Genomic DNA, 24,921 nt, shown 5'->3' on the forward strand with positions numbered 1-24,921 from the left:
CTAGGTCAAGAGCGCAGACACGCCCCCAAGCCACACCCCCAACGAAATGCCGGCCTCAGACTCCCACGTCTGGAGCGCGCAGGCTTTGCAGGCTTGTGGGGTCAGGGGCGCGTAGTTTCGTAGTTTGTGTGTGAGAAAGGGGATGCTCAGGCCAGAGGCACAAATCTCCTCCGTTACCAGGCGGAGAAGTCAAAGAGATGCACTGATCAGGGCTGTATGCTATGAGGGGGCACACAATGCAGCGGCGCAGGGGATACTTCTCAGTACCATCGATAGGATCTTGAGAGGGACGCACAGATCCCAGACATGGATACTCCCCAGTCCCATGCCCAGCTGCGGGATAATGGGGAACGCACCCGTCAGGGGCATAGATGTTTTCCCAGCCTCAGCCGCGGGGTCCCGAGAGGCCGGGACACACCGGTGAGAAGCGCGCAGTGCACCGGCGCGCGGATCCCCCTCGTCTTGGCCATGGGTCCCCACAGTCATAGTATTCTTGGCACTGGAGCTCGGACCGGGCTTCAGCATTAAGGCCGTTGTCCCCAGGGCGCGCGCACCAGGGGCGCGCAAGGCCAGGATGGGCGGGCCGGGTGCGGGCGCGCGCTCCCGGGGGCGCGGCGCTGCCAATCGCAGACAAAGGCCGCCCAGCAGATCATGTGGTGCGGCGGGAGGAAGTGCGGCTTGTTTTCCCGGCTAGGCTCTGGAGCGGCGGGCGCGGCGCGATGCGCGGGTACCCGGGAGCGAACCGCTGCGAGCCCCGATGAAGCTCGAGCCGCCCCAGCCTGATGGAGGCGCCTCCGTGGGAGCCGGTGCGCAATGACTCCCTGCCTCCCACGCTGAGCCCCGCGGTGCCGCCCTACGTGAAGCTCGGCCTCACGGCTGTCTACACCACCTTCTACGCGCTCCTCTTCGTGTTCATCTATGCTCAGCTCTGGCTAGTGCTGCGCTACCGTCACAAGCGGCTCAGCTACCAAAGCGTCTTCCTCTTCCTTTGCCTCTTCTGGGCCTCGCTGCGTACTGTGCTCTTCTCCTTTTACTTCCGAGACTTCGTGGCAGCCAACTCGTTCAGCCCCTTCGTCTTCTGGCTGCTGTACTGCTTCCCCGTGTGTCTACAGTTCTTCACCCTCACGCTCATGAACTTGTACTTCACGCAGGTGAGAGACGCTCACCTGCCCCGGTCGCCCACCATCCTCCGGGAGGGGGCAGGTCTCGGCCGCAGGTTGAGAGGGTCGTGGTGACGTGCCGGTCCTGGGGCCCTGAGACCATCTCATCTGCGGGCCCTATTCGCAGGTGAACCCCCGCGTTTCCCAAACGTAGGGAGTCTTCTGTGCACATCACATTCGGTGCTGATGCAAGGGGTGCCTGAATTCTACTTTCCCCTGTCTCCCTTGCTCATCACAAGACACCTACCTATCCCTTAGCCTGGAACGCCATCTGCGTGTTGGCTCCACTTTGGGGCCAGGCATGGCCTGTTGGAAGTAATGATGGGACAGGCTGGGTTTTGATGAGATGTTTTTGAACCTTCGGGATTAGAATCCCTACTGTACTGTGAATTAGTAACTCATTCCACAGGATTGCTTCACCAGGGCAGTCTGGTGGCACACCCAACTCCGCAGTTGCAGGAGGTTTTTGGCTTGCTGTCTGAGCTCATCGGAGAAGCCTCAAGAAATAGCCATAAAATTGAACCTGAACTCTTTTACAGGACCAGCAGCTTTGTTTTATGAGACCTGTAGCTAATATGCTAAAGGGTTGTGCGAGGGCTCTTGTGGCTGTGCCTTAATGAAAGTACAGTGATTGCAGAAGGCTTTTCCAATACCGAGTAAACCTTTCTTTCACAAGGGCTTAATGATACTGATGTTGCCCTTGCCGGCTCTGGTTCCCATTAGCTTCCCAGGCACTAAAATGTCCATTTTCAAGTAGTACTTTCCCCAAGGGGCAAGCTCTTATTGTGTCACCTGTTGGGTTTTACTTGTTTTCTTGGCAGAGGCCCTGTGCAAGCAGGCATTCCGTGCCTTTGAACAGTATCTCTGTTTTTCAAAAAGAAAGTGTTACTGAGGAAAAGATACTGGGCCTTGTTGGAGTGCAGGTCAGTGGTGTGATGGCGGTGAATAGTGCGTCTGACTGGCTAGGGTCACAATTGTTCTTGTATGGTGGAAATTTGGGAGAAATATTCTTGACTAACAAATACCTGGTGTGTTGGTACACACCTGAAATCCTAGATCAGAGGTTCTAGGCCAGCCTCAGCTACACTGCAAATTTAGGGCTAGCCTGGGATATATGAGACTCTGTAGGGAATCTGAAGGAGGGAGGAGGAAAGATATCAGGCATGTTGGGAGTGGTGGCTCATACCTGTAATCTTAGAACTTGGGTGGCTGAGCCAGGAAGATTGCTATGAGTTCCAGGGTAGCCTGAGCTACAGCATGAGACCTTGCACCCCTCCCCCAGTCAAATGTAATATTTAGTGGAGTATGCATATACACATATATTAATCTTTAATAATACTGTATGTATTCAGTCTCTGCTTGGAGACTTTTTAGTGGTCCTGTGGGTCAGCATATTTTCCAGGCCAGGGGTAATAGGCATGGCCTGTCAGAGTTCTGCTGTTAAACTCCAGTCCAGGCCACTGGGCTTTGTGGTACATAGGTTTTATAATTGGATGAAGAGAGGGTGGTTCCTGCAAGATGCACGTGTCAGGTAAGGTGGTGTCACCTGGAAAACCGTGTCTCAGATGGAGATCTTACCTTTTGTCCCTTTTGAGTACATTGCCCTGGCTCTCGGGCAGTCACATGCCAAGCCTGCTCTTAGAGTCGGATTAGGGGCCTGCGTCGCATTTTCTGCACCATCTACTGGTTGTCGAGTAAATGCTGAGTAAGGGGAAAAGTGACCAGGCAGACAGAGCCGCTGGTCAGGAGGCCCCCAGTCACTATCCTTGTTTCCTTTATGCCCCCCTCTTGGGTGGGTATTTTGTCTGAGGACTCAGAGAGCTGGCAGGAGAAGGTGGCACCACGGTGGCGGTGTTGCTAGCTTCCTGACAAGAATTCTGGTCCATCTGGAGAGTTAGAAGGTTGGCTCTTGGACTCCAGCCTGCTGAGCTGAAATGTGGATTTCCAAGGATCTCATCTCACGCCATGGGGGAGTGCCATGACTATCAGTTAAGTGTGTATTGACTGGGCCTGGTGGTACCTGTCTGTAGATTGCTGAAAGTTCAAGACCATCCTAGACTACAGAGTGTGACTTATTTCAGTCCCCCCTAGAAATATTCACATCCGGTTGGGGTGATAAAATATGCACACACACACACACTTGCTGGTCATGACTTAAGGGACTGAAGAAAGGAAGGGCTGGTTTGCTTGTGCAGGACAAAGCTTATATCCCCAGAGATGGAGGTCCTGAGGCAGGAGGCTGGGTGGGAGAGAGCTGGATGGCTTTGGGGTTGGAAATGATCAAGAGAGTCTGGGAGGTAGATGAAGCTGCCTCCTGTTGTCACCTTACACCTGGCACACTAATGTCACTTAGCCTTCCTTGTAATCCATGAGCTGTTTCTCCTCCCTCCCAAGACACAGAAAGAGAGTGAGCCGTCATCTCAGGTGGAATGACCTCACCCCTGGAATGCCCCATGGTATTTTTGTTGCACGAATTCTGTTGCACACACACACAGAAGTTTGAAGAAGGGTGTGTCCTGCTTTCTCAGCCTGTTGCTCTCCTTCCAGGGCCTGTCAGGGGAGCAGTGCCTTGCTTGGTAGCTCAACCTGTCTACCCTGGTCCTGCCTTGTCTCTGCCTCTGCTGGTGACTATTTTGTCTATGAGGTGGGCTTTAGTTTCCTTCTGGCTCACTTTCTGAGTCTTTCGAGTGAAGCCTTAGGAATGGTAGGATCCCTTGTATTGTTTAACCACACAGATGCTAGGCTGTGTGCCTACTAGTATCTTCTTCTGGACTCTCCATCTGGACCTATTTCCCTTGCCTGATGGGAGGGCCCTCTCCCCTACTGAAAACTGAGCCAGGAGAAGGCACTATCCTCTAAGTTCCTGCAGCTTTCAGACTCACAGGACTTCAGTACAGTGAGCTCTGACAGAACTCCCTTAGCAAAGTCACCTTTCTCTGATATCTATACCTACTGGGCCTATAGATTCTCAGGCCAGCAAGTGCCTGCTGAGGTTGCTCAGAGACCCTGAAGGAGGTGCTCTTATGCCAGCAGGCTCATGAGACTCTCCATCTCAGCCTCCCTTTCTGCTGTAGCCAGGAAGATGGAGGGGCAGCCAGTGACAGTGACAGTGACAGTGACAGAAACGCCCACAGGCTTGGCCTGCTAATTGGAAGAAAGCTGTGTCAGTATGGGTGTATGCTATCCCTAAACATTTGGGTTCTATTTAGTATACAGGGTATTAAGGACCTGTTTTTCCCAGTGGTGGATCTTGCACCAACTCCATGGGACAACTGAGTTGCATGTGGCTTGCAGGGGAGGGCCAGACATACACAGAAGCCATGGACCTAAAGTTGGTTGAGCAATACATCCAATCATTTTCTTCATAGTTCGGGCAGGATGGGGCTTTGACATGGAGGCCTTTCTGGGCGTTTCTGTGCATGGGTTATTGTAGTGTCCCCCTTACTAGGCTATAGGGGCAGATGGTTCAAAGCAAAAGGCCTCAGCTCCTTGCATGGGGAAGGCCAATTTTCACAGCAGAGGCTGAAGGTCATGAGGTGACTGGAGCTCTGACACCCTAGAAATTTCTAGTCCAGGACTTCAGTTTTATAGACTCCTGAGGTTGGTTGAGATGAGTTCAGACTTTTTTCGTGAACCCTATGACAAGGTCCTCCTGCTATGAGAGGAGTGAGCTCTCTGTGTGGGAGAGGTAGTGTGTGGAATGGACATTGACTTGGGAAATAGGAGACATCAGAAAATCAAATCTGTGGACTATGTCACCACACCACCAGGAAAACGGAGTAGCAGATTTTGGACTAAGTGTAGTTTTGGTATGGCTTCTAGCAGTCAGTTCAGTCAAAAATTATCTATCCAGTGCCTGCTGTAGTTGGACCTTTGGGAGTTGGGAGGGGCAAGGAAACACCTAGGCCTCTTGGTGACTGTGAAGTAGTCTAAAGCTTGGGAAACAGACAAGGCAGATCTTGTTGGTTCCCAGGTATCTCATGTCAGAGCTGGAACCATGCCTAGTCTGTTGTACACTGCACACAGCCCAGGTGTTCTGGGCCTGGTGGCCACTCCCCAGGCCCTTGGTCAGCCAGGGATGTGTACATTTCTTGGTGTGCATTTGTACAGCTGCATGTGTGACCACAGGAGCAAAGGTGTTGTTGACACTGTATATACTGAGTTGCTCTCTGTGTGCATCTGTGAGAAGTTGTTTATGTGCATGCTTGTGTGTGTGTATATACACCATATATATATATATATATATATATATATATATATATATATATATATACACAAATGCCTGCAAGTATATGTACCTGTGTACCTGTGTGCTGGATGTGAGTGAACCCTTATATATGTCAATGTGCATGCTTGCGTATATGCCTGTGTGTGCGCCCCTCTGTACATCCGTGAAAACATGCTTGACTATATGTTGGGTGTATACTCCTGTGTGGGTACGTGTGTGTGTGTGTGTGTATACATGCTTTTATGCATATTTGGATATACACTTGCTATGCGTGCTTGTGTGTGTCTCTCAATATCAGTTTGTCTACATCTGTGTGTGCCTTTGCATACTTGCATGTGCTAGTGTTTGAATAGCTGTGTGACCTGTGTCTTTGTCTGTGTCTGTGTGCTTACTCGTGGAGAGCCTGCATTCACTGTCAGTGTTCTTGCCCTCAGTCCCTCCTGGGTAGAACCTCCTGTCTGAGCAGGCCAGGTTCCTCTGTTGTCCCCTCAGTGCTGGTTTTTTGAAAACACACACACACACACACACACACACACACACACACACACACACACACATACACACACACACACACACACACACACACACACACACGTACCCACACAGGAGTATACACCCAACATATAGACAAGCATGTTTTCACAGATGTACACAGGGGCGCACACACAGGCATATACGCAAGCATGCACATTGACATATATAAGGGTTTTTCTCACCAGGTTGTCAAGGTTGGCCTTCAATTTGCCAAATTGTCCTGGCAGGTCTTGAACTCTTGACTCGGGCTCCTGAGTAGCAGCTGGGATAGCATGCCTGGGTTACTAGATATAACTTTAACATCTTTATTCTCTGCATGTTGTTTCCTCCCTTTCCCCAAACTTCCTTTGAATGCTTGGCCCTCTGGGAACAGGCAGACACCTCCCACTGTATTTTGTGGTTCAAGTCCACTGACCTTGGCATCCCTTAGAGGTTTGGCTGAGAAAACTACACAGTAGCAGTCACCCTTGGGAGCTCTGAATGCTGGTCCCCTACATTTAAGTCCCTGCTTTTCTATGGTCAGAAAAATAGACATCAGGACACATGTCCTAAGTTGGTGTTATTGTGTATATGAGTTCCATGGCCCATGCCAGGTGCATCTGCCAGCATCCCCAGGCTTAACTGCCAGGCCCCCATCCCTGTCTCCTGCTAGCTTCTCCGCTCTGAGCCCAGCATGGGAGTGAACTGAACCAGAACAGGGAGCATGAGAAGACTGAGTAGCCATGCATTGCCCCATGCACTCTGCAGCAACACCTTCCTGCCAGGATCCAGGCTTTGGGAAAGATCCAGTCTTGTATCTACTTCCTTCAGCCCTTCCTGGTCACCTTGAATTTCCTTGTGAGGAGGAATCCACTTCCAGATTGGAAGTCCTGCCAGTCTTGAACTTCAGCTGTCCAGGGCTCCTAAGACAAAACAATACTCAACCAAGCACTCAAGCAGCACCTATGGGGGCAGAGGCTCAGAGATTTTAATTCATCCTTCAGCTGTGGTTGAGGCTTACCGGGGAGGGATGGGTGAAGCCTGGTAGTTTCTTTTCCAAGATGTTTATTCTCCAGGTATCCTGTGAAGATAGTGAGAAAGGAAGTGATGTCCGGATGGCCAGGACTTTAGCCTGTGGCCACATGTGATCTCTGTCACATATCCCTTTACCCCCTTATTGTATATTTAAATAGTCCTTATAAAGGTAAAAACCATCCTTAACACATAGGTTTTAAAAATAGCCTCTAGGGCGAACTTGCTCAGTGAACTGCAGTAGGCTAGCTAGCCCTGGGGTCTTGGTCAGTGGACTAAAGCTGCCTAGCCCTGGGGTTAGGGCAAACCTGATTGTTTTTCTAGCTCTCAGCCCATCTTTATTTTGGGGGATTTGCTGAAGCAAGTCCTGCAGGAAAGTCACTCATTCAGTGTCAGAGTTTTTGACTATGACTTAGTATGACCACAGGAGAGAGACCGCACTTCCAACACATAGCCTCAGGGAACAAATTACATCCAACCTGGAGCTTCTTCAGTCAGCCTCAAACAGCTCCTGCGTTCTCTTCTCCGTGGACATTACAGATCAGAGTGACACCCGGTGTCTAGCTTCTCTCACTTAGTATATTATTCATTTGGTAATTTCCCGGTGCTAGGGACTGGTCCTAGGTCTTCCCGTATGCCACATAAGTACGCCCATTAAGCTAGATCCTCAGTTCTCTTTTTTCCTTGTTGTTTTGAGGCAGGGTTTCCCTATATTGCCTGAGCTGTCTTGAATTCACTCTGTGGTCCAGGCAGGCTAAGTTGTGATCCTTGTGTCTCATCTTCCCAAGTAGCTAGGATGATGGGCTTGTACCACTAGGCAAAGCTGCCTTTCTACTTGGAGCCAGCCATCCTTACTTAGTGTCTTTTTTTGTTTCTCTATCGTGAAGTAGGCTTGCCCCTTCCCTCCTGACTGATGTTCTTTAGAGTCCTAACTCAGTAGCTGGGCCTGCTGGCACAGGCCTGTTAACCCCGCTGTGCAAGAGACTGAGGCAGAAGGACTAACATTTTAAGGCCTCCCTGGGCTACAGAATGAGTTCACAGCTAGCCTGGGCAGCTTGGTGATAAGACATTGTCTTCAAATGAAAAAATGTAAAGAGAATGTTAGTGAGACAGCTAAGTGGAAGAGCACTTTATTTAGTATAAACAAGGTCCTAAGTTCCATCCTCAGTATGAGAGAAGTGGGGGAAAAAGAGGCCTCAGCCAGGCCACTTCCCCTTCAGGAGTTCTCATAGCTATTATTCATTGTAGAGCACGAGGACATGGTCCAGCACCGCATGACCCACAGGTCATGGGTTCCTGGGAAAGTCTAACAGTCTCCACATTTGCCTTATTTCTGAAGCAGAGTTAGTCACTCTCTCAGAGGAAACCTGGGCACTTTTTGGCACTAACTTGTTTTGTGGTTTTTGCAAATTTTGCTTTCCAAGAAGGAATCCTGTGGTAAAATGTGGAGGGTTACCACTGCATGCTGGCCAAGTGACCCTCCTTTGTGGAGCCCTTGGGCTTGACTGATTAGTTACATCCTCCCTGTCACCTGCTTAAGTTCCCTTGTACCACTGTGGCCATCAAGCAGCTCTGGCTACCGAACTGAAGCTGTGAGCATGGCTCTCGGTGAGAAGATGATCATAGTGCCCTGTCAGATACAGCCCTGTCCCTCCTGAGACTGAGGAGAGATCCTGTGACAGAGGCTGTCCTCGGTTGTTAGTCTCCACTCCAAGGCAGATAGACGGATAGTGCTTCCCTAGTCGGCTTGGGGTGGGCAGGGCAGAGCTTAGGCTGAAGCTGTCGTGGAGGCTGCTGCGCCACCTCTGCCTCTGCATTGGACAGGTAGAGGTGTTCACGGCCCCTTTGAAGAAGGCCACAGTGATATTTGTGGGCACCCAAGGACAGAGGGTTCAGACATCTCTAGGAAAGCATTCAGATGAATATGTGTGTCACCCTGGCTATATGACAGATGCTGAGCCCACACAGGACAACAGTCTGTTCGGCATGTTGGCCCCTGAATCTGGCTCTCAGCAGACCTGACAGGCAGAAGCAGGAGGTCCACTGATTGGCATTTGGTATGTCTTTGGGTTGACCTTGAAGAGCTTTCCATAGGAGGATGGCCTTGGAATCACTGTGCAGCCCATGCTGGCCTCAAACTGCAGACTCCCTAAGACTGGAATTACAGACATGTACCACCAAATCCAGCTCTAACTGGTCTTCTTAAGTGATAGGGCATCCCTGTGGGACCAAGGATGATTTTGCCTGATGGGACCATGTTTACAGCGTAGCCTGGACAGGCCAGTCAGGTCCAGTGTCGTGGATACAGGCATAGGTATGGATTGCAGACCCTCCCCTGATCCCGAGACCCAGGACCATTAGCCATATCTCCCATCTGGAAGAAGACAATTAACAAAGAATGCAAAAGCACATTCTCTCATTGCTGTCTTGCAATGGTGACCTCAGCTGCAGAGCCCCTACAGTGACTCTGAATTCTCCAGGGAATCTTGTAGGAGGGGGCACACTCTGCACCTGATTTCAGGGACCCCGACTGTCCTCCATCCTGCTCTGTGAAGGGGGAAGCTCAGCGCCTGTAGCTGTACACCCTGAAGTAACGGGATGATGGCTGGTGCCAGGAGGCGGTGGAGGAAGGAGGAAAGGGACCAGGGCTTCTGGGTTTATGTAATTTCCCCAGTCTATCAGGAAGTGGGCAGTGCAGCAGGGCCATGAGTAGAAGCCCATGTGCCACTGAGTTCATCACCTGATTCCTTTTATGGTCAAGAAAGCATCTCGGCTAGTCTGATATTTTGGAGGTTTGGAGGCATGTCTAATGATACACAATCCTAGTAGCCACATACGGCCAGCACAGGCTTACATGGTGCCTATTAGGAGGCAGGTGTTTGGCTAACCCCTTCACATATTTGACTCACCTGGGCCTCAGAAACATAAGGCAGGTGCAGTTATCGATCTTGTTTTATGGATACTGGATGAACAGGAAGGTCAGGCATCTATCCCAGATGCACAGCTGATAATGAGGCTAGCTAGGCTCAAGCCTGGATTCAGCACACGACTCCCCATTCCTGGCCCAGATATTCCTCTGCTTGAGATGGATATGCACAGGTGACCCATGGAGACGCAGTAGTGTGGAACTAGGTGGAAAAGTAAGGATCAGAGAGTGTGTTCTGAGTGTTATCATAGGTGGACAGGCCAGACAGAGAAGACTGTGAGGGGCATGGATGCATGCCTAAGAAATGCAGACCTGTGTGTGCCAGTCCCATAGTTTGTTTCTATATACATCAGCAGTTCTCAACCTGTGGATCATGATGACCCCTTTGGGGTTGAATGACCCTTTCATGGGGGTGGCCTAAGGCCATCAGAAAACACATATATTTACATCACAACTCATAAAAGTAGCAAAATTACCGTTAGGAAGTAGCAACAAAAATAATTTTATGACTGTGGGTCACCACAACATGAACTATATTAAAGGGCTGCAGCCACAGGAAGATTGGGAACTACTGGCATGCGTACATATAGCTAATAAAACTATAAGCCTGTCTGGATCAAAAACACTAGTCTCAGGGACCAGATCACCCTGGGACGGAACAGAACCAAGCAGGGCTTAGCTGGCAATTGTGGTGATTTTATTTATTAAAAACAAAGCAGAGCCAGAGAGATGGCTCAGTTGGTCAAATGCTTGCTGCATAAACATGAGGACTTGATTTCTTATCGTGGGTATCCACAGTTAAAAAAAACAAACAAACAAAACAAAAAAAACCCAAGCATACATAGTAACAATGCCTGTAATCCCAGCACTGGGGAGACAGAAACAGGAGGATTCCTGGTGTTCCCTGGCTAACCATCCTAGCTTAATTGGAAACTGCGAGATTTAGTGAGAGACACTCTCAAAAAATAGTCAAGGAATGATTTAGGAAGGAAGAAGACTCACGATGTTGACTACCGTTTGTGCATGTGCTCCAGCACTCTCGCACACACAGACACACAGACACACAGACACAGACACACAGACACACACACACACACTTGAAACAGGCATACAAAGCGTCACTATTGGAAGTGAGTGGTGGGTACATGAATTACTCTCTGTGCAGGTATATGGAATATTTTGAAATAAAATGTTTAAGTGGCTAGGATGTAGCTCAATGATACCACTCTTGGGTAGCATGTGTGAGAACCCTGGGTTTAATACCGAGCACCAAGAAAAAAAGAAGTGCAAACCAGTCTATTTATAAACATTCCTGGGCCAGTTCACATGCACATGCTTATAAACCTGTGTGTGCACTGCCAGCTTGCACTTACTTCCAGGGGCTTTCCCGGGGCTTCATCCCACAGTCAGGGTCATAGCCTGCAGAGGGTGAGGGATTGTGTTGTGTCCCCTAAGCCAGTCTTTTTCTATGGGACAGCATTTCATGAGGTTGGATGCAGAACTGAGGACTCTGCAGATGGTTAGTTTTTGGAAGGATCTTGCAAGGTTTCCATGAAAGAATTCCTTTTGGTGGAGGTGGCTGCTTTGGAGACAGGGTCTTAATATGCAGACCTAGACTAGGTTCCTCCTGCTTCAGCCTTTCAAATGTTGGGATTACAATGCTTACACATGTCCTGAAAATAATGAAAGTGTAAGTTAGGAAGCATGGAGGGTCCTTAGTTGGCACAGCCGTGTCTCTGGAGACAGCAGGTTTGCCAAGGACATTGTCACACACTGAAAGGTAGTGTGGGCTGACTGTACCAGGACCAACTAACGTGACGGTAGTAAACGTGAATGCCATCGCCAACTTTAAGCAATGGTTGCAAATATATATCATCAGGAGTTCCAAGGGTGTGAGCCAATCTGTGACATCAACAGCCTAAGATTTATTAGGGGAGAGAGGCAGAGGTCAGCCACTTCTCAAAAGAACTGCGTCACTGGCAGGGCCCTGGTCTTCCTTTTGTTCTCTAGAAGGATGTGGCAAAGGGCTTGGGGTTCCTGAGGGGTTTTAAGGTTACCTGTAGTTGGAGGGGGTCAGAAAACCATGTGGGATCCCACCATCCAGGAACCTCAAATTCCGTCATCTGCCAGCTGGAGCCTCTCAAGTCTGAAACTCAGATATAAAGCCATCAGCATAGAGAATCGACCGAGTGCCATCTAAGACTTGTGTAAAACCCTGTCCTGGTTCTGGAGACTTTACTACTGTCCTCCCCACTCTTCCCTTTCCTCTTGCTGGAGACAGAATCTGAGTCCGTTTGGATGTGAGGCGATCGAGCTATCACTGAACTGTGTACCCAGCCCCCCCCCCCCTTTTTTTTTTGAGACAGGACCTCACCCATTTGTCCAGGTAGACATTGGACTTGGAGCCTCTCTCCTCAGCCTCCTAAGAGGCCTCTATCATCAATGCTCAGCTCTTGGTAGAATGTAAAGCAGATGAAGGGCTGTGGTGGTGTGGGCCTGTAAGCTCAGTGCCTGAGAGACAGAGGCAGGTGGATTGATTTTGGCTTTTGAGGCTAGCCTGTGCTAACTGAAATCCCCTCCCCACAATGATAACAAAAGGCTGATGAAGCTAAGCTAAAACTAAAAGGCGTCTTTAAAAGTCTCTTCAAACTTTTGGAAAGCCCCTTTTGTGGTGGTGGTGGAACATGCTCTTAATCCCAGCACATGGGAGGCAGAGGCAGGTGGATCTCTGAATTCAAGGCCAGCCTGGTTTACACAGCAAGTTTAGGACAGCCAGGGCTACACAAAGAAATCATGTCTTGACACCCTCCTTCCCCCCAAATCCCCTTTGCTTCTGTCATGGAAGAGGCCAGAGGTGGCAGGCCTATGGAGTCTCTGATGAGACTGGTGTGTCATCTCCCTCCTCAGACCACTTCTGTTCCCTTTCTTTCTCACTGTGGGGGATCCCCTAAAAGCCCTGGTCTCAGGGTTGGGAGAGGAAAGAGGAAACACCCATTTCCTGATCCAGTCTCTGGGAGCCTGTCTTCGTCACTGTTCTATTGCTGTGAAGAAACACATGGCCGAGGCAACTCTTATGAAAGAAAACATTTATTTAGAGACTTTCTTACAGTTTCAGAGGCTTAGTCCATTATCATCATGGCAGAGAGTATGGTGGCACAATGGAGGCATGGTGCTGGGGAAGGTAGCTGAGAGTACTACAATCCTGCAATCCCAGGCAAGAGAGGGGGGGGAGGGGGAGGGGGAAGGAAAAGGGGAGGGAGAGGGAGAGGGAGAGGGAGAGGGAGAGGGAGAGGGAGAGGGAGAGGGAGAGGGAGAGGGAGAGGGAGAGGGAGAGGGAGAGGGAGAGGGAGAGGGAGAGGGAGAGGGAGAGGGAGAGAGAATGACTCTCAAAGCCCACTCCAGTGACACTTCTTCCAACAAGGCCACACCTCCTAATCCATTCAAAACAGTTCCACTTTAGTGGCTAAGCATTCAAATATTTGAGTTTATGGGGGCCCACTCTTTTAAAAAATATTTTCCATTATATTTTTATTATTTAAAATGATTTTTAACTTTATATTTTGAGCATATTCTCCCCCTCTCAAGTCCTTCCAGATCCCATCTCTACCCACTCAATTGTAGATTCTCTGTCAAAAAACAAAAGCTCAATACAACAATAAAACAACCCAAAACCAAGAAAACAAAAATCAAACACTACCCCAAAAGAAACAAAACAAAACCACCAAACTGTAACCAAATGAAAGCACACAAAAAAATACTGTAGAGTCCTTTATATGATGGTCAACTACTCCTGAACATGAGGCCTGCCCTGGAGTGGCTGATAAACCTGCCCAATGTCACTCCATTGGAGAAAACTGATTTTTCCCTCCGCCAGCCAGTATACGTCAGTCGTTAACCTGTACCTTAGTGGCTAGGTTTTCATTCATTTGTTCATTCATTCATTCATTCATTCATTCATGTTTTTAAAATATAACAATAAAACATAAGAAAAAAACAAAAACTATCACCTCAGAGTTGGACAAGACAGACCAACAGAAGGAAAGGAGCCCAAGAGAAGATGTAAAAATCAGAGACCCACTCATCTGCACACTCAGGAATTCCATAAAAACAGTACACTGGAAGCCATGATATACACAGAAGACCTAGTGCAGAGCCATGCAGGCCCTGTGCGTGCTACCTCAGTCTCTGTGAGTTTGTATGAGCTCACGTGGATTCAGAGTCTGGCTCTTACACTCTTTCTGCCTCCTCTTCCATGGGGTTGCTGAGCTCCGAGGGGAGAGATTTGATGGAGACATTCTTTTTAGGGCTGAGTGTTCCCAGTTCTCTCTCTTTGTACTGTCCGGCTGTGGGTCTCTGTGTTTGTTCCCATCTGCTGCAGGAGGAAGCTTCCCTGCTGATGGCTGAACAAGGCCCTGATCTATGAGGATAGCAGAATATCAGGAGTCATTTTATCGCTACATTCTTTTTCCTTTTTTAGACTAGTATTATTTGGTTTTAACTTAAACCCTTGGGCTATCTAGTCTCAGGATCATGGTCACCCAGGCAGTGTCAGGTATAGGTTTCATCTTATAGAGTGGGCCTTAAGGGTCAATTCAGTGATTGGTTGGTTACACCATTGTAGATGAAGGGTTTGTGGTTGGTTTGGTGTTGTTAGTCTCTTTTGGTAGAGTGCGAAGGATCTTCCTGTAACAAAGACTGAAGTGTAGGAAATGAAGTCTCTATATAGGCACCAGCTGGACATGCCCATGTCCAGTTAGTTCTCTGTGTGTGGTCTTCAGCAATAGGGCCTTGCTGTCAGTTTGTGGAGAGCAACCTATAACAAACATCTTGGTCTTGGTAACATCCTGGGTTAAGAGATTCCCATGGTGTCTCTTTGGCCAACAACTCAATTAGATGTAACCCAAACCTGGTACTGGACGCTTCTTTTAGTGACAAGAGATGGCCAGTTGGGACTCTGTCTTCTTATGGGGGGGCCACTCTTATTCAAACCATCCCAGAGGCCACAGCCTGATTTCTCCATCGCTTTCCTGAGTGCTTGCCTCTACACTGCTCAGGTCTCCCAGTCTTAAAATTTTAACAAGGGCCTCACACCCTCAAATAACCTTCGTCTTACATGTCACCTGCATACATTTTTTAAAGGTGATGACGTCCAGATTTGACTCATGGCTCCCACTTCCCTCTCTGCCTGTGGTTTGGGGTGTGCACTTCCCTTCAGGCCCTCCAGCTGCCAGGCCCGGTGACCACAGTCCATACTGTCTCACCTCTCAGCACATGTGACACCTTCTTGGTCCCTACACTTCATCAGACTGACCCTGACTGCCAAAGAGGACCCATGACTCCTGGTTTCTTTCTGCTCTTTTCTAAAAATACAAACAAACAAAAACAGCTTTACTAAGGAGTAATTCACACCTCACATGATTCTCCTTTTAAAAGGACACTGTATTCACAGAGTTGTGCAACTGTCACCACAATCACTTGTCACCCCAAAGGAAGCCTTGTGTCCATTAGTGGTCACTTTCTCCCCACCTTCCAGCCTAGACAGCCACTCACCGACAGCATGGCTCTGATTTGCCTGTTGTCAACTCAGTCTTTTCAGTGTGGGCCCTTTGCTTCTGACTCCAGCAACTCTCACTGAAAACCCTCCATGGCTCTTACCTGGGGCATGTGCACTCCCAATCCAGTGCCAGGCTGGTACCTAGTACCACCTGATGTAGCCCATGCAGACAGAGTGAGTACACAGGACAACTTAGATTTATTATTATTATTTTACAACTTACGTTTGTAAAGTTTGGATGTGTATGTCTTTTAATTAATGAGGACACAGTTTATATTCAAAATATATTTATGTATTGATATATAGGGTGTGTGTTTTTTTTTATATAAATTTATTTATTCTATGTATATGAGTACATTGTAGTTCTCTTCAGACACACCAGAAGAGGGTACCAGATCTCACTACAGATGGTTGTGAGCCACCATGTGGTTGCTGGGAATTGAACTCAAGACCTCTGGAAGAGCAGTCAGTGCTCTTAACCACTGAGCCATCTCTCCAGCCCCCGGGTGTTTTTTTGTTTTTTTTTGTTTTTTTTTTTTTAAAGATTTATTTATCTTTATGAGTACACTGTAGCAGTCTTCAGACACACCAGAAGAATACATCGGATCCCATTACAGATGGTTGTGAGCCACCATGTGGTTGCTGGGAATTGAACTCAGGGCCTCTGGAAGAGCAGTCAGTGCTTTTAACCGCTGAGCCATCTCTAGCCCCTAGGGTATGTTATCTGTAGAAGTTAGGCCTGGTTCTTTCTCTCAGCCCCATGCTCCCAGAAATATGACTCAAAATCAAAATATATTTACATATACCTTGGTCGTATAGCTAGGCTCTTCTCTAATTAGATCATAACTTAAAATATCCCATTCACTCTAATCTACATTCTGCCACATGGTTACCTGTGCTAAGGTACAGTGTGTCTGTCTCATCACATCTTCCCAGGCTAATCTCGCATGCCTGGCACTATACCAGAATCCTTTCTGCCTTCTGGATGTCCCACCTTCTATTCTACACTCTTCAATAGGCCATAGACTTTTTTTTTTTGACAGATGATGCAGCCACACAACACACAAGCTACTCTCTCCAAAGTTATCTATCCAATATCCATTCTCACATCACTTACGTTATTTCAGTTTCAATTATTGGGAAGTGGTATAAGCTTCAGGGAACTTAGGTTTAAGGATGAAGGAAGAGCAAAGCTTGAGTAGTCTGGCTGAATTCAGACAAGATGTAATACCTGCCATACATGGAGGGTGGGTGGAGCTTTTTGTTTTGATCTTGCCATGACCCTGGTTGTTGCCTTGGGAGGATCATAGTGATGTCCTTCTATCAGAGTGGCTTCATCTGGGGTGACTTCTTCCCTTTAGGCATGGATGAGACCTAGTAGTGAGATGAGTTAGGGTTGGTAAGTTAGTCTTTTCCTTGGTTGTGCTGGGTAGGGCTCTCCCACTCAGTGTGGTATTTGAGTTTATGTCCAGGGGCTAAAACTTGGATATCATTTTAAACTTGCTCCTCTTAATTATTGTTGGTTTCATTGTTGGTATGGTTACTCTTTCTTAGACTGCCATGAACATTCTGTCTGTACCAGACAGCAGTGTTTCCCTGTGTCCATTCCCTGAGAAGCCATTAGGAAGACTTGAGTAGTTAAATTTAAGTTTGGAAAACTGCTGTATAACATGTTTCTCTTGAAGCTTAACATTATAATAATCTTTTAAAGGCTCTGAGAATTCTCGTAAGGGAACAAGTATTTTCTGGACCAGCCAGATAGGTTAGTAGGTAACGATGTTTTCTGCCAAGCCTGACGGCCTGAATTTGATCCCTGGGACCCACATGAGGCTCAAGGTTGTTCTTTGACCTCATCTGCATGCTATGGCACGTCTTGCCTGTATATATGCACATAAATAATTTAAGAAACTAAATCTTTTTCTAATGTTTCTAAATGTATTTCCTCACATGACCACATTTCCAATTTTCAATAATGTTTATGATTGATTTTCAGTTCTGTTGGAAGAGCTAATTCTCACAGGTGTAGTTGCTGAGCTGAAGCAGGTACATGTTTACAAGGCTCATGTGCTGGAACTGAGAACACTGTCCTTTATTCAGGACTGAGAAAGGAGTTTAAGGGTCTCAGCTAGGGTTGTCATATCCCACCTGACTCCATTCAATGTGTTCTTCACTGAAGATGGGCAGGCAGAGCTGCAGAGCCAGGGACTATTGGAAGCAAAAAATTATTTCCTTTTTTTTTATATAAGATGCATAGATGGTAGGTAGATTATACTACCCATGGGACCGTTGGGCTGTTTTGTATCTCTTGAGTGAGGACATCACTCTGCAGGTCCCAGGGAAAACGGACATAGCATTGGCCAAGGCTAGGAGTGATATGGGACCCCACAGGAGCCCTGGGTTCACTCTAATCCACTCAGAGTCTCTTCCAGGTATCATTATGTGACCTAGGTCACACCTACAGCACGCGCTGAGAGCAGAGGGGGTGGCCCAGTCTGAGGCTGAGTCCATGGCCTGTAGGTCTGTGCTCCTACCAGCTACAGTTAGAATCTTCTTTATAGTTCTGTATATCTGGCCCCTTTTCTCCAATGAATCTGTAAGGCATTGAAGGCAGGGCTGGTCTTTGCCTGCTCTTTTCTGACAGCACCATGCAGTGGAGCTAAGCCCACTGGTTAGGGTTGCTCAGTCGTGCCCTGGCTGGCAATGCAGTTCCCAGAGGTACTGTGGGTAAAAGCAGGTGGTCTCACAGTAAAGTCACTGGAGCCTTAGGAACCTGTAGATAGTTAGACAAAGTTATATACTTTGAGCCCCCAACTGCGGCACAGCCTGATGTATTTCCCATGGTAAGATCAAACGTGTGTGTGTGTGTATGACAAAGTCTTGCCATGGTTGGCCTCAAACTGTTGAATCTCCTGAGTGTGGGGGTGGTGGGCATATACCACTATGCCTGCTTCAAAAACACTCTTTGAAAACAATGTAGTTTCTGTCTTTTCTTCATTGGATATTTTTACAAAAACCTCTTGTGTTTTGAGTTTCTTTTCTTTAGTGCTGGGAATTGAACCCAAGACCTTGCACACATTAGGCAAGTTCTTGACCCCTGAGCTACACCTGCAGTCCCTATTTTACTTTTGAGATATGGTTCTGCCAAGTTGCTAAGCTCACTTTGTAGCCTAGGCAGTCCTTGAACCTGGTGCCCTCTTTACCCCAGCCTTCCAAGGACTGCTTCCTACTGTCAGGAAAAGTGCCTGGTATCTGGCTACAAAAGGAGGGGGACTCTAAGTGATGGTGACATTTCGTTGCTGCCTATATTCTATGCCCAACTTCCTTATTTTTCTGTCATTGCAGGTAATTTTCAAGGCCAAGTCAAAATATTCTCCAGAATTACTCAAATACCGGTAAGTACCCCAGAATGTTGCTTCTCAGGCAGAAGGTGTAGTGTTTACACATGGAACCTGTTTTGGCAGCTGAAGTGTACACAGTTACCCCTCAGTTATATCCAGATAGCTCTGCAGGGGTCCTGTTTGCCTCATGGATTATGTTCTTGTTCATGAGAGCCTGTACATTGATAGGATTTGCAGGGGGCCTCTGGAACAGCACACACACACACACACACACACACACACACACACACGTGCGCACATCCGCATGCACACACGCACACACACGCACACACACGCACACACACGCACACACACGCACACACACGCACACACACACACGCACACACACGCACACACACACACACGCACATGCATGCACGCATGCGCACACGCATGCGCACACACACTCACACCATCACACCCTCTCACATTTCCACTAGGTTTGCCTTGCACACTCTATCCTCCTTCCTCAGACTCCTGCTTGCTGGATTTGCAGGTATGCACAACCATGCTTGCTTCAACACTATTTAAAATAATATAGCTTTTGGTAGAGTGCTCACTAGTGTGCATGAAGCCTTGCGTTCAATCCCTGACACATAAAAATGAGATGTGGTGCATATCTGTGATCTCTGGACTCTGAAGGTGGAAGCAGAGGGGCCAGAAGTCCCAAGTTATCTCAGCTAGATACCAAGTTTGAGGCTGTTCTGGTTTGTTCTAGGAGCCTAGGAGAGTGACATGGTCTGAATGACCATGAGTGACATGCATGGTTTATGGGAAAGGTGACAGTATATGCTTCTCCTGCATTATCAGAGAAATTGACCATTTTCCAAAGCTTAGAATAATCAGGTTTGGGTCAGGTATGATGGTGCATACCTGTAATCTCAGCACTTGGGTGCTGAGGCAGGATCTTGCATTTGAGGCCTCTCTGTGCTGGGTAGTGAATTTGAGCTAATCTGGGCGCATGAGACCCCATTTCATCAAAGGCAAGCAAGAATAGTCAGGTTTGGCTATGGGGACATAGTAAGGACAGGCCTCAGGGAGGGCTGGGGCACAAGGCATTCTTTGTGTTTTGTGAGCTTGCCCCAAAGCATTCCACCACCACCGGCACAAGACGCTGGAAAAGTGCATCATTGTGTCACCAAAGAAAGGCACGAAGATTTCACTTAAATACAATCGGCCTTCATCATCCTTGAGTCAGCCATCAATGGCTCAAAAATACTAAGAAATGGTCTGGTGAGACGGCTCAGTGGGTGAAGGTGCTCGCTGTTAAGCCTGATGACCTGAGTTCTAGCCCCAACACCTACATAATAGAGAGAAGTAACTACGACATGTTGTCCTCTGATTTCTACCTGTGTGCTGTTGCACATGAACCCATACACAAACACACAGCACACACATACAAAGTGCCAACATAACCCCCTCAGAAAAAAAATCCTATCATTACCCAACATAGACACTTTTCTTGTCAGTTATTTATATAGGGTATCATGCATGACATGGACTTGATTCAGGTTATACAGGAGGATACCTACGCATAAGGTCTAAGCAAATAATCCATCTTTTGTCAGGGTTGTCCAGGTATCCTGGAACCAATCCCTTGTAGGTACTACAAGGGACTAAGACTCTACAGTGCCCCAGGAACTCTACTTCTGGGTTCAGGTCCCACTGCCTCCCTAACATACCTGCTTCCAGATCCCAGCCATCACTTTTACTGTTCCCAGAGCTCCCTGGGAAGGCACAGGTTGTAGTCTCTCCTGCCCCAGTGATGCTGTCAGAAGTCCTTTCTGAATGTGGTCAGGTGATGGTTCTGACGCTTAGCCTGTGTAGCCAATTTGTGCCCTACCCCTCCTCCTCTGTCCCAACTACCCTCTGTGCCTCTGTGCCAGTTTTCAACCCCAATCCATTGGGACTTTGTCTCTCTGGACACACACATGGAGTGGGGAGAGGAGAGAGAAAGAGAGAGAGAGAGAGAGAGAGAGAGAGAGAGAGAGAGAGAGAGAGAGAGAGAGAGAGAGAGAGAGAGAGAAGCACTCCTAGTCATTACAACTGGCTGGCTTATGTGGCTTCACCTTTTTATCAGATGGTTCAGAGATACACGTGGCTCTGGATTCAGGGCTGTGTAGGTAGGTGCTCGTAATCCTTTCTGTCCACCTGGGAAAATGTCCCTTGTCCATGGCAAGCTTTCTCCAACAAGGAGATGTTGTGATAGAGTATTTTGAGAGACAGAGGGTAGGAGGCTGGAGAGATGGCTAAGTGGTTAAGAGAGATAGAGGGAATCAGGTTCTCACACAGGACTTTGAGCCCGAGTTCTTCCTTCTTAGGTGAGGTCCCATGTATTCCATGCTGGCCTCCAACTCATTATGCCACTGAAGATGATCATGGGCTTCTGGTCCTCTCCTGCTTCCACTTCTCAAGTGCTGGGATGGCAGGCATAAACCACCATTCCCAGCTTCCACACACAGCACTGAGAATCAAACCCAGGGCAAGCACTAAAGCAGCCAAACTACATCCTTCACCCGCTCCTTCCATCTCAAAACATACACAGCAGTGGCAAGAACCCGTGCCTGCTGTGGTGTGGGCACAGCTAGGCCTCAGACTCTGAACACCGTATAGGTGGAGGCACGAGTTGATTCCCTACCTCATGGAGTTTAAGTATAAGGGACCCAGGAAAGCAAAGACAAGAGAGTGTGCAGGTATGGAAGGGGCAGAGTTGGCAAAGGTCTTTGTAGCAGCTGGCTGAGCTCAGCTGAGTTACAGGCTGTATTGGAAGCCAGAGAGAAAAAGGCTTCATGGGATCGTGGGGTCTAACTGGTATTGAGAAGACATTGACATTGTGCATCTAGCTCTATCCCTGTCCTCATTCCTTTGAGGTAGTCTCTCACTGAATCTAGAACTAGACTGGTGGCCAACAACTCCCATCACACCCCACCCCCATCACTGGGGTTACACCTGTGTATAGCCATGCCCATTTTATGTGGGGTTTGGGGGTTTTAACCAATACTCACCTGCTGAGCTATCTTGAAGCCCCCACACCAATGCATTTTTGAGGCACACAACTTCAATCCCTTTTACTTGTCTACCACGAGTCTGCCAGGAGAGAATGTAACATGGGGAGCTGTGAGAGGAACCTGAGGCCTCGAGTGTCAGGGAGCCCGAGGAGTCTGTGTTGCCTGTGAGCAGGTATCCTGCACATGTGTAGCTCTGAGAAATTGTAAGACAAAATGGCCAGAGAACAGTTTAGAGCCTGGGCTCTGTAGTTTGGTGTTAGAACACTTACTTCAATCCTTAGTACTGCAAAAGAAAAAAAAAAAATTAAAAAGGCAATTTTGATCCATTTATTACTTGCTGTGGTAGATTTGTATTGTGGGTTTCTTGTAGTCAGACCTCAGATCCAGGCCTCTGTGCTAAGCAAGTGTTCTGCTACTCAGCTATGTTCCTAGCAAAGCTGTGGCAGGTGTCTGTCTGTTTGAAACCTTTCATCATTTTATATATGAATGTTCTGCCTGCATGTATGTGTATGTATCTCATGTGTGCCTGGTCTCGGGAGAGAGCGGCAGACATTGGATCTCCTGAGACTGGAGTTATAGGCAGTTGTTAGCTGCCTGTGAATGAAGATGTAGAACTGTCCTTCTCCAGCACCAGGTCTGCCTGGATGCTGCCATGCTCCCCGCCATGATGATAACGGACTGAACCTCTGCACTGTGAGCCAGCCCCAATGAATGTTTTCCTTTATAAGAGTTGCATGGTCATGCTGTCTTTTCATGGCCTCTGGAAGGTCCTTTGGAAGAGCAGTCAGTGCTCTTAACTTCTGAGCCACGTCTCTAGCCCCTGTGGCAGGTTTTTACTCACAGGGAGCGCTCTCTACAGTTAGTGAACTGGGGGGTGGGGGGTGGGCTGAACACATTATAGAAATGGTTGTGTTAAACATATACAGTTGACCTTTACATTTGCAAGGAATAGAGTCTGTGACCCACAAATAACAAACTCTGGATTCTTAATTAAGTCCCTTATAGAATTTGGCATAGGTGTGTGGCCTAAACTCATCCACTATAGTATATAACATGTCTCTTAAGTTAAATACCTAACATAACGTGTATGTTATGAAAATAAGTGTTTTGAGGAACAATTTTGTCTTAGGGTTTCCATTGCTGTGAAGAGACATAACTCTTCACAGGTGTGAAGTGGCCAAGGCAACTCTTATAAAAAAAAACATTTACCTGGGGCTGGCCTACAGTTTCAGAGGCTGTCTATTATCATCATGGTGAGGTGCATGGTGGCAGTATACAGGCAGACACGGTGCTGGAGAAGGAGCTGAGAAATCTAGATCTTGAGCTGAAGACAGCAGCAGGAGGGTGTGTGCTAAATTGGATGTATCTTGAGCATAGCAGACCCCAAAGCCCACCAACAAGTGCTCTGGAGGACACACTTCCTCTAACAAGGCCATATCTCTTAGTAAGTGCCACTCCCTATGGGCCAAGCATTCAAACACAAGGGTCTGTGGGAGCCATAACTTTTCAAACCACCACAGATGTCAAAAGAAGTCCGTATGTGTTCAGCACAGATGCAATTCAGTTGCTTTGGTTCTTGGTTGGTTGAATCTGGGATACGGATACAGTAAGTATGGAGGGCAGAGCAATCTGTCTTCAGAGACGACCTTGTAAGGCAGGCATCATGGAGTTTTATTTTAGAAGATGAGGCTCAGAAAGATTGTGTTGTGTCCCCTTCACCCACACTGAGGATGATGGGGTAGACTCCCCGGGGGGTCTCTGAGCCCAAGCATGTTCTCGTCCTCACGCACATTTGATGGGATGCTCAGGCAAACCAGCCAATAGACACAGACCTAAAACAGTCCTTGCCACCTCTTAAAAAAAAGAGACCCTATGAAGGATCCTCAGGAAAGGGGGCCCAGAAAGTGGTCATTTTGTAATTTGAAGCTGAGAATGTCTACCACTAAGAGCCGTTCTCCTGCCTTAGCAGTTAACCCAACATCCCAGTTTTTTTTTCCCCAGGCTGACCCAGAATGTGTGGCTAATCTGAAGTGACAGATCCTGAAGCGTATCTCTCATCTTCCCTAGGTTACCCCTCTACCTGGCGTCACTTTTCATCAGCCTTGTTTTCCTGTTGGTGAATCTGACCTGCGCTGTGCTGGTGAAGACGGGAGACTGGGACAGGAAGGTTATCGTCTCCGTGAGAGTGGCCATCAACGACACACTCTTTGTGCTATGTGCCATCTCTCTCTCCATCTGCCTCTACAAAATCTCCAAGATGTCCCTGGCCAACATCTACTTGGAGTCAAAGGTAAAGGTGGGAATGTGATCAAGGTTCCTTATTCTGAAAATGGCTTCCTGGCTCGCACACAAGACAACAGATCCTGCTCACTCTGGTTCACGGAACTTTGTGAATTTTGTTTCCAGGTGGTTCGGCATAGTATAGTGTGTGTAGAGTCTCTGGGAAAACTCAGTCTGGTTTAGAACTACAACTGTTTGACTGTTAACTTATTTTTGTGGTGTTAGATATCAAACCCAGGGCCTGTGTGTGTAAGGCAAGCATGCACCACAGAGTTACAGCCCCATGCATTTTAAAAATGATTTGGAGACAACGTCTTTGTGAGTTGCCTGGGCTGGCTTTGAACTCACTGTTACCTAGGCTGGAGTTGCAATCCTCCCACTTCAGCCACCACCGTTATAGCTGGGATTATGGACTTAACACGTGCAGGTGTGACTTAATGAACATTTTTAGTGCATGAGCTAATAATGTCAGTCTCCCATTTCAATGGGGTAGGTAGACTTAAATCCTCACTTAATGGACAAAGAAATTGAGGCTCAGAGAGAGGTCAAGCAGTTTGTCCCAGGTCAGCACTCATACAAAGCTGAAGTGAATGTGGGCTGTCAAGGGCCAGGGTTCAACACTAATAACATCTGTTGTAACTTCGTTATGATTCAGGCTGTGCCTTCGCCAGCCTCTCCCTGGCTGTGGGAATGTTCCTGGCACTTGCTGCAAGATGGAGTCAGACTTAAACAAGGAGGCAGCTCTTGCCTCTTAACCACCACTGTGTCTCACAGCCTGACCTCCATGCTGTCTTACCCCCAGAATTATGAGACGGGCAAATATTCAGGTACCCTGTGGTACCA

At 47.9% G+C, this 24,921-nt stretch overlaps 1 protein-coding gene and 1 long non-coding RNA gene across 3 annotated transcripts in view; one reads left to right on the plus strand and one right to left on the minus strand.

Moving 5' to 3' along the window:
• Positions 1-632: 632 nt before the first annotated feature.
• The window catches only part of Gpr137b (G protein-coupled receptor 137B), a 36,700-nt gene continuing 12,411 nt past the window's right edge, over positions 633-24,921 (plus strand). The window contains exons 1-3 of one of the 2 annotated variants that reach the window (XM_034510100.2): positions 633-1,151; positions 18,756-18,805; positions 23,866-24,088. In XM_034510100.2, the coding sequence (XP_034365991.1) occupies positions 783-1,151; positions 18,756-18,805; positions 23,866-24,088 (642 nt within the window). In that variant the 5' untranslated portion in view covers positions 633-782. The remainder of the gene's footprint in view (positions 1,152-18,755; positions 18,806-23,865; positions 24,089-24,921) is intronic. The other variant, XM_034510101.2, reaches the window with a different exon arrangement.
• On the minus strand, positions 6,351-12,170 carry LOC143443344 (uncharacterized). The gene is made up of 4 exons (XR_013112243.1): positions 11,917-12,170; positions 9,843-10,061; positions 6,923-6,982; positions 6,351-6,824 (listed from the first exon to the last, which is right to left on the minus strand). It is a non-coding gene; the product is annotated as an uncharacterized LOC143443344 (long non-coding RNA).

The sequence above is a fragment of the Arvicanthis niloticus genome, chromosome 8 (assembly GCF_011762505.2).
Source record: "Arvicanthis niloticus isolate mArvNil1 chromosome 8, mArvNil1.pat.X, whole genome shotgun sequence".
Taxonomy (NCBI): Eukaryota; Metazoa; Chordata; class Mammalia; order Rodentia; family Muridae; genus Arvicanthis; species Arvicanthis niloticus.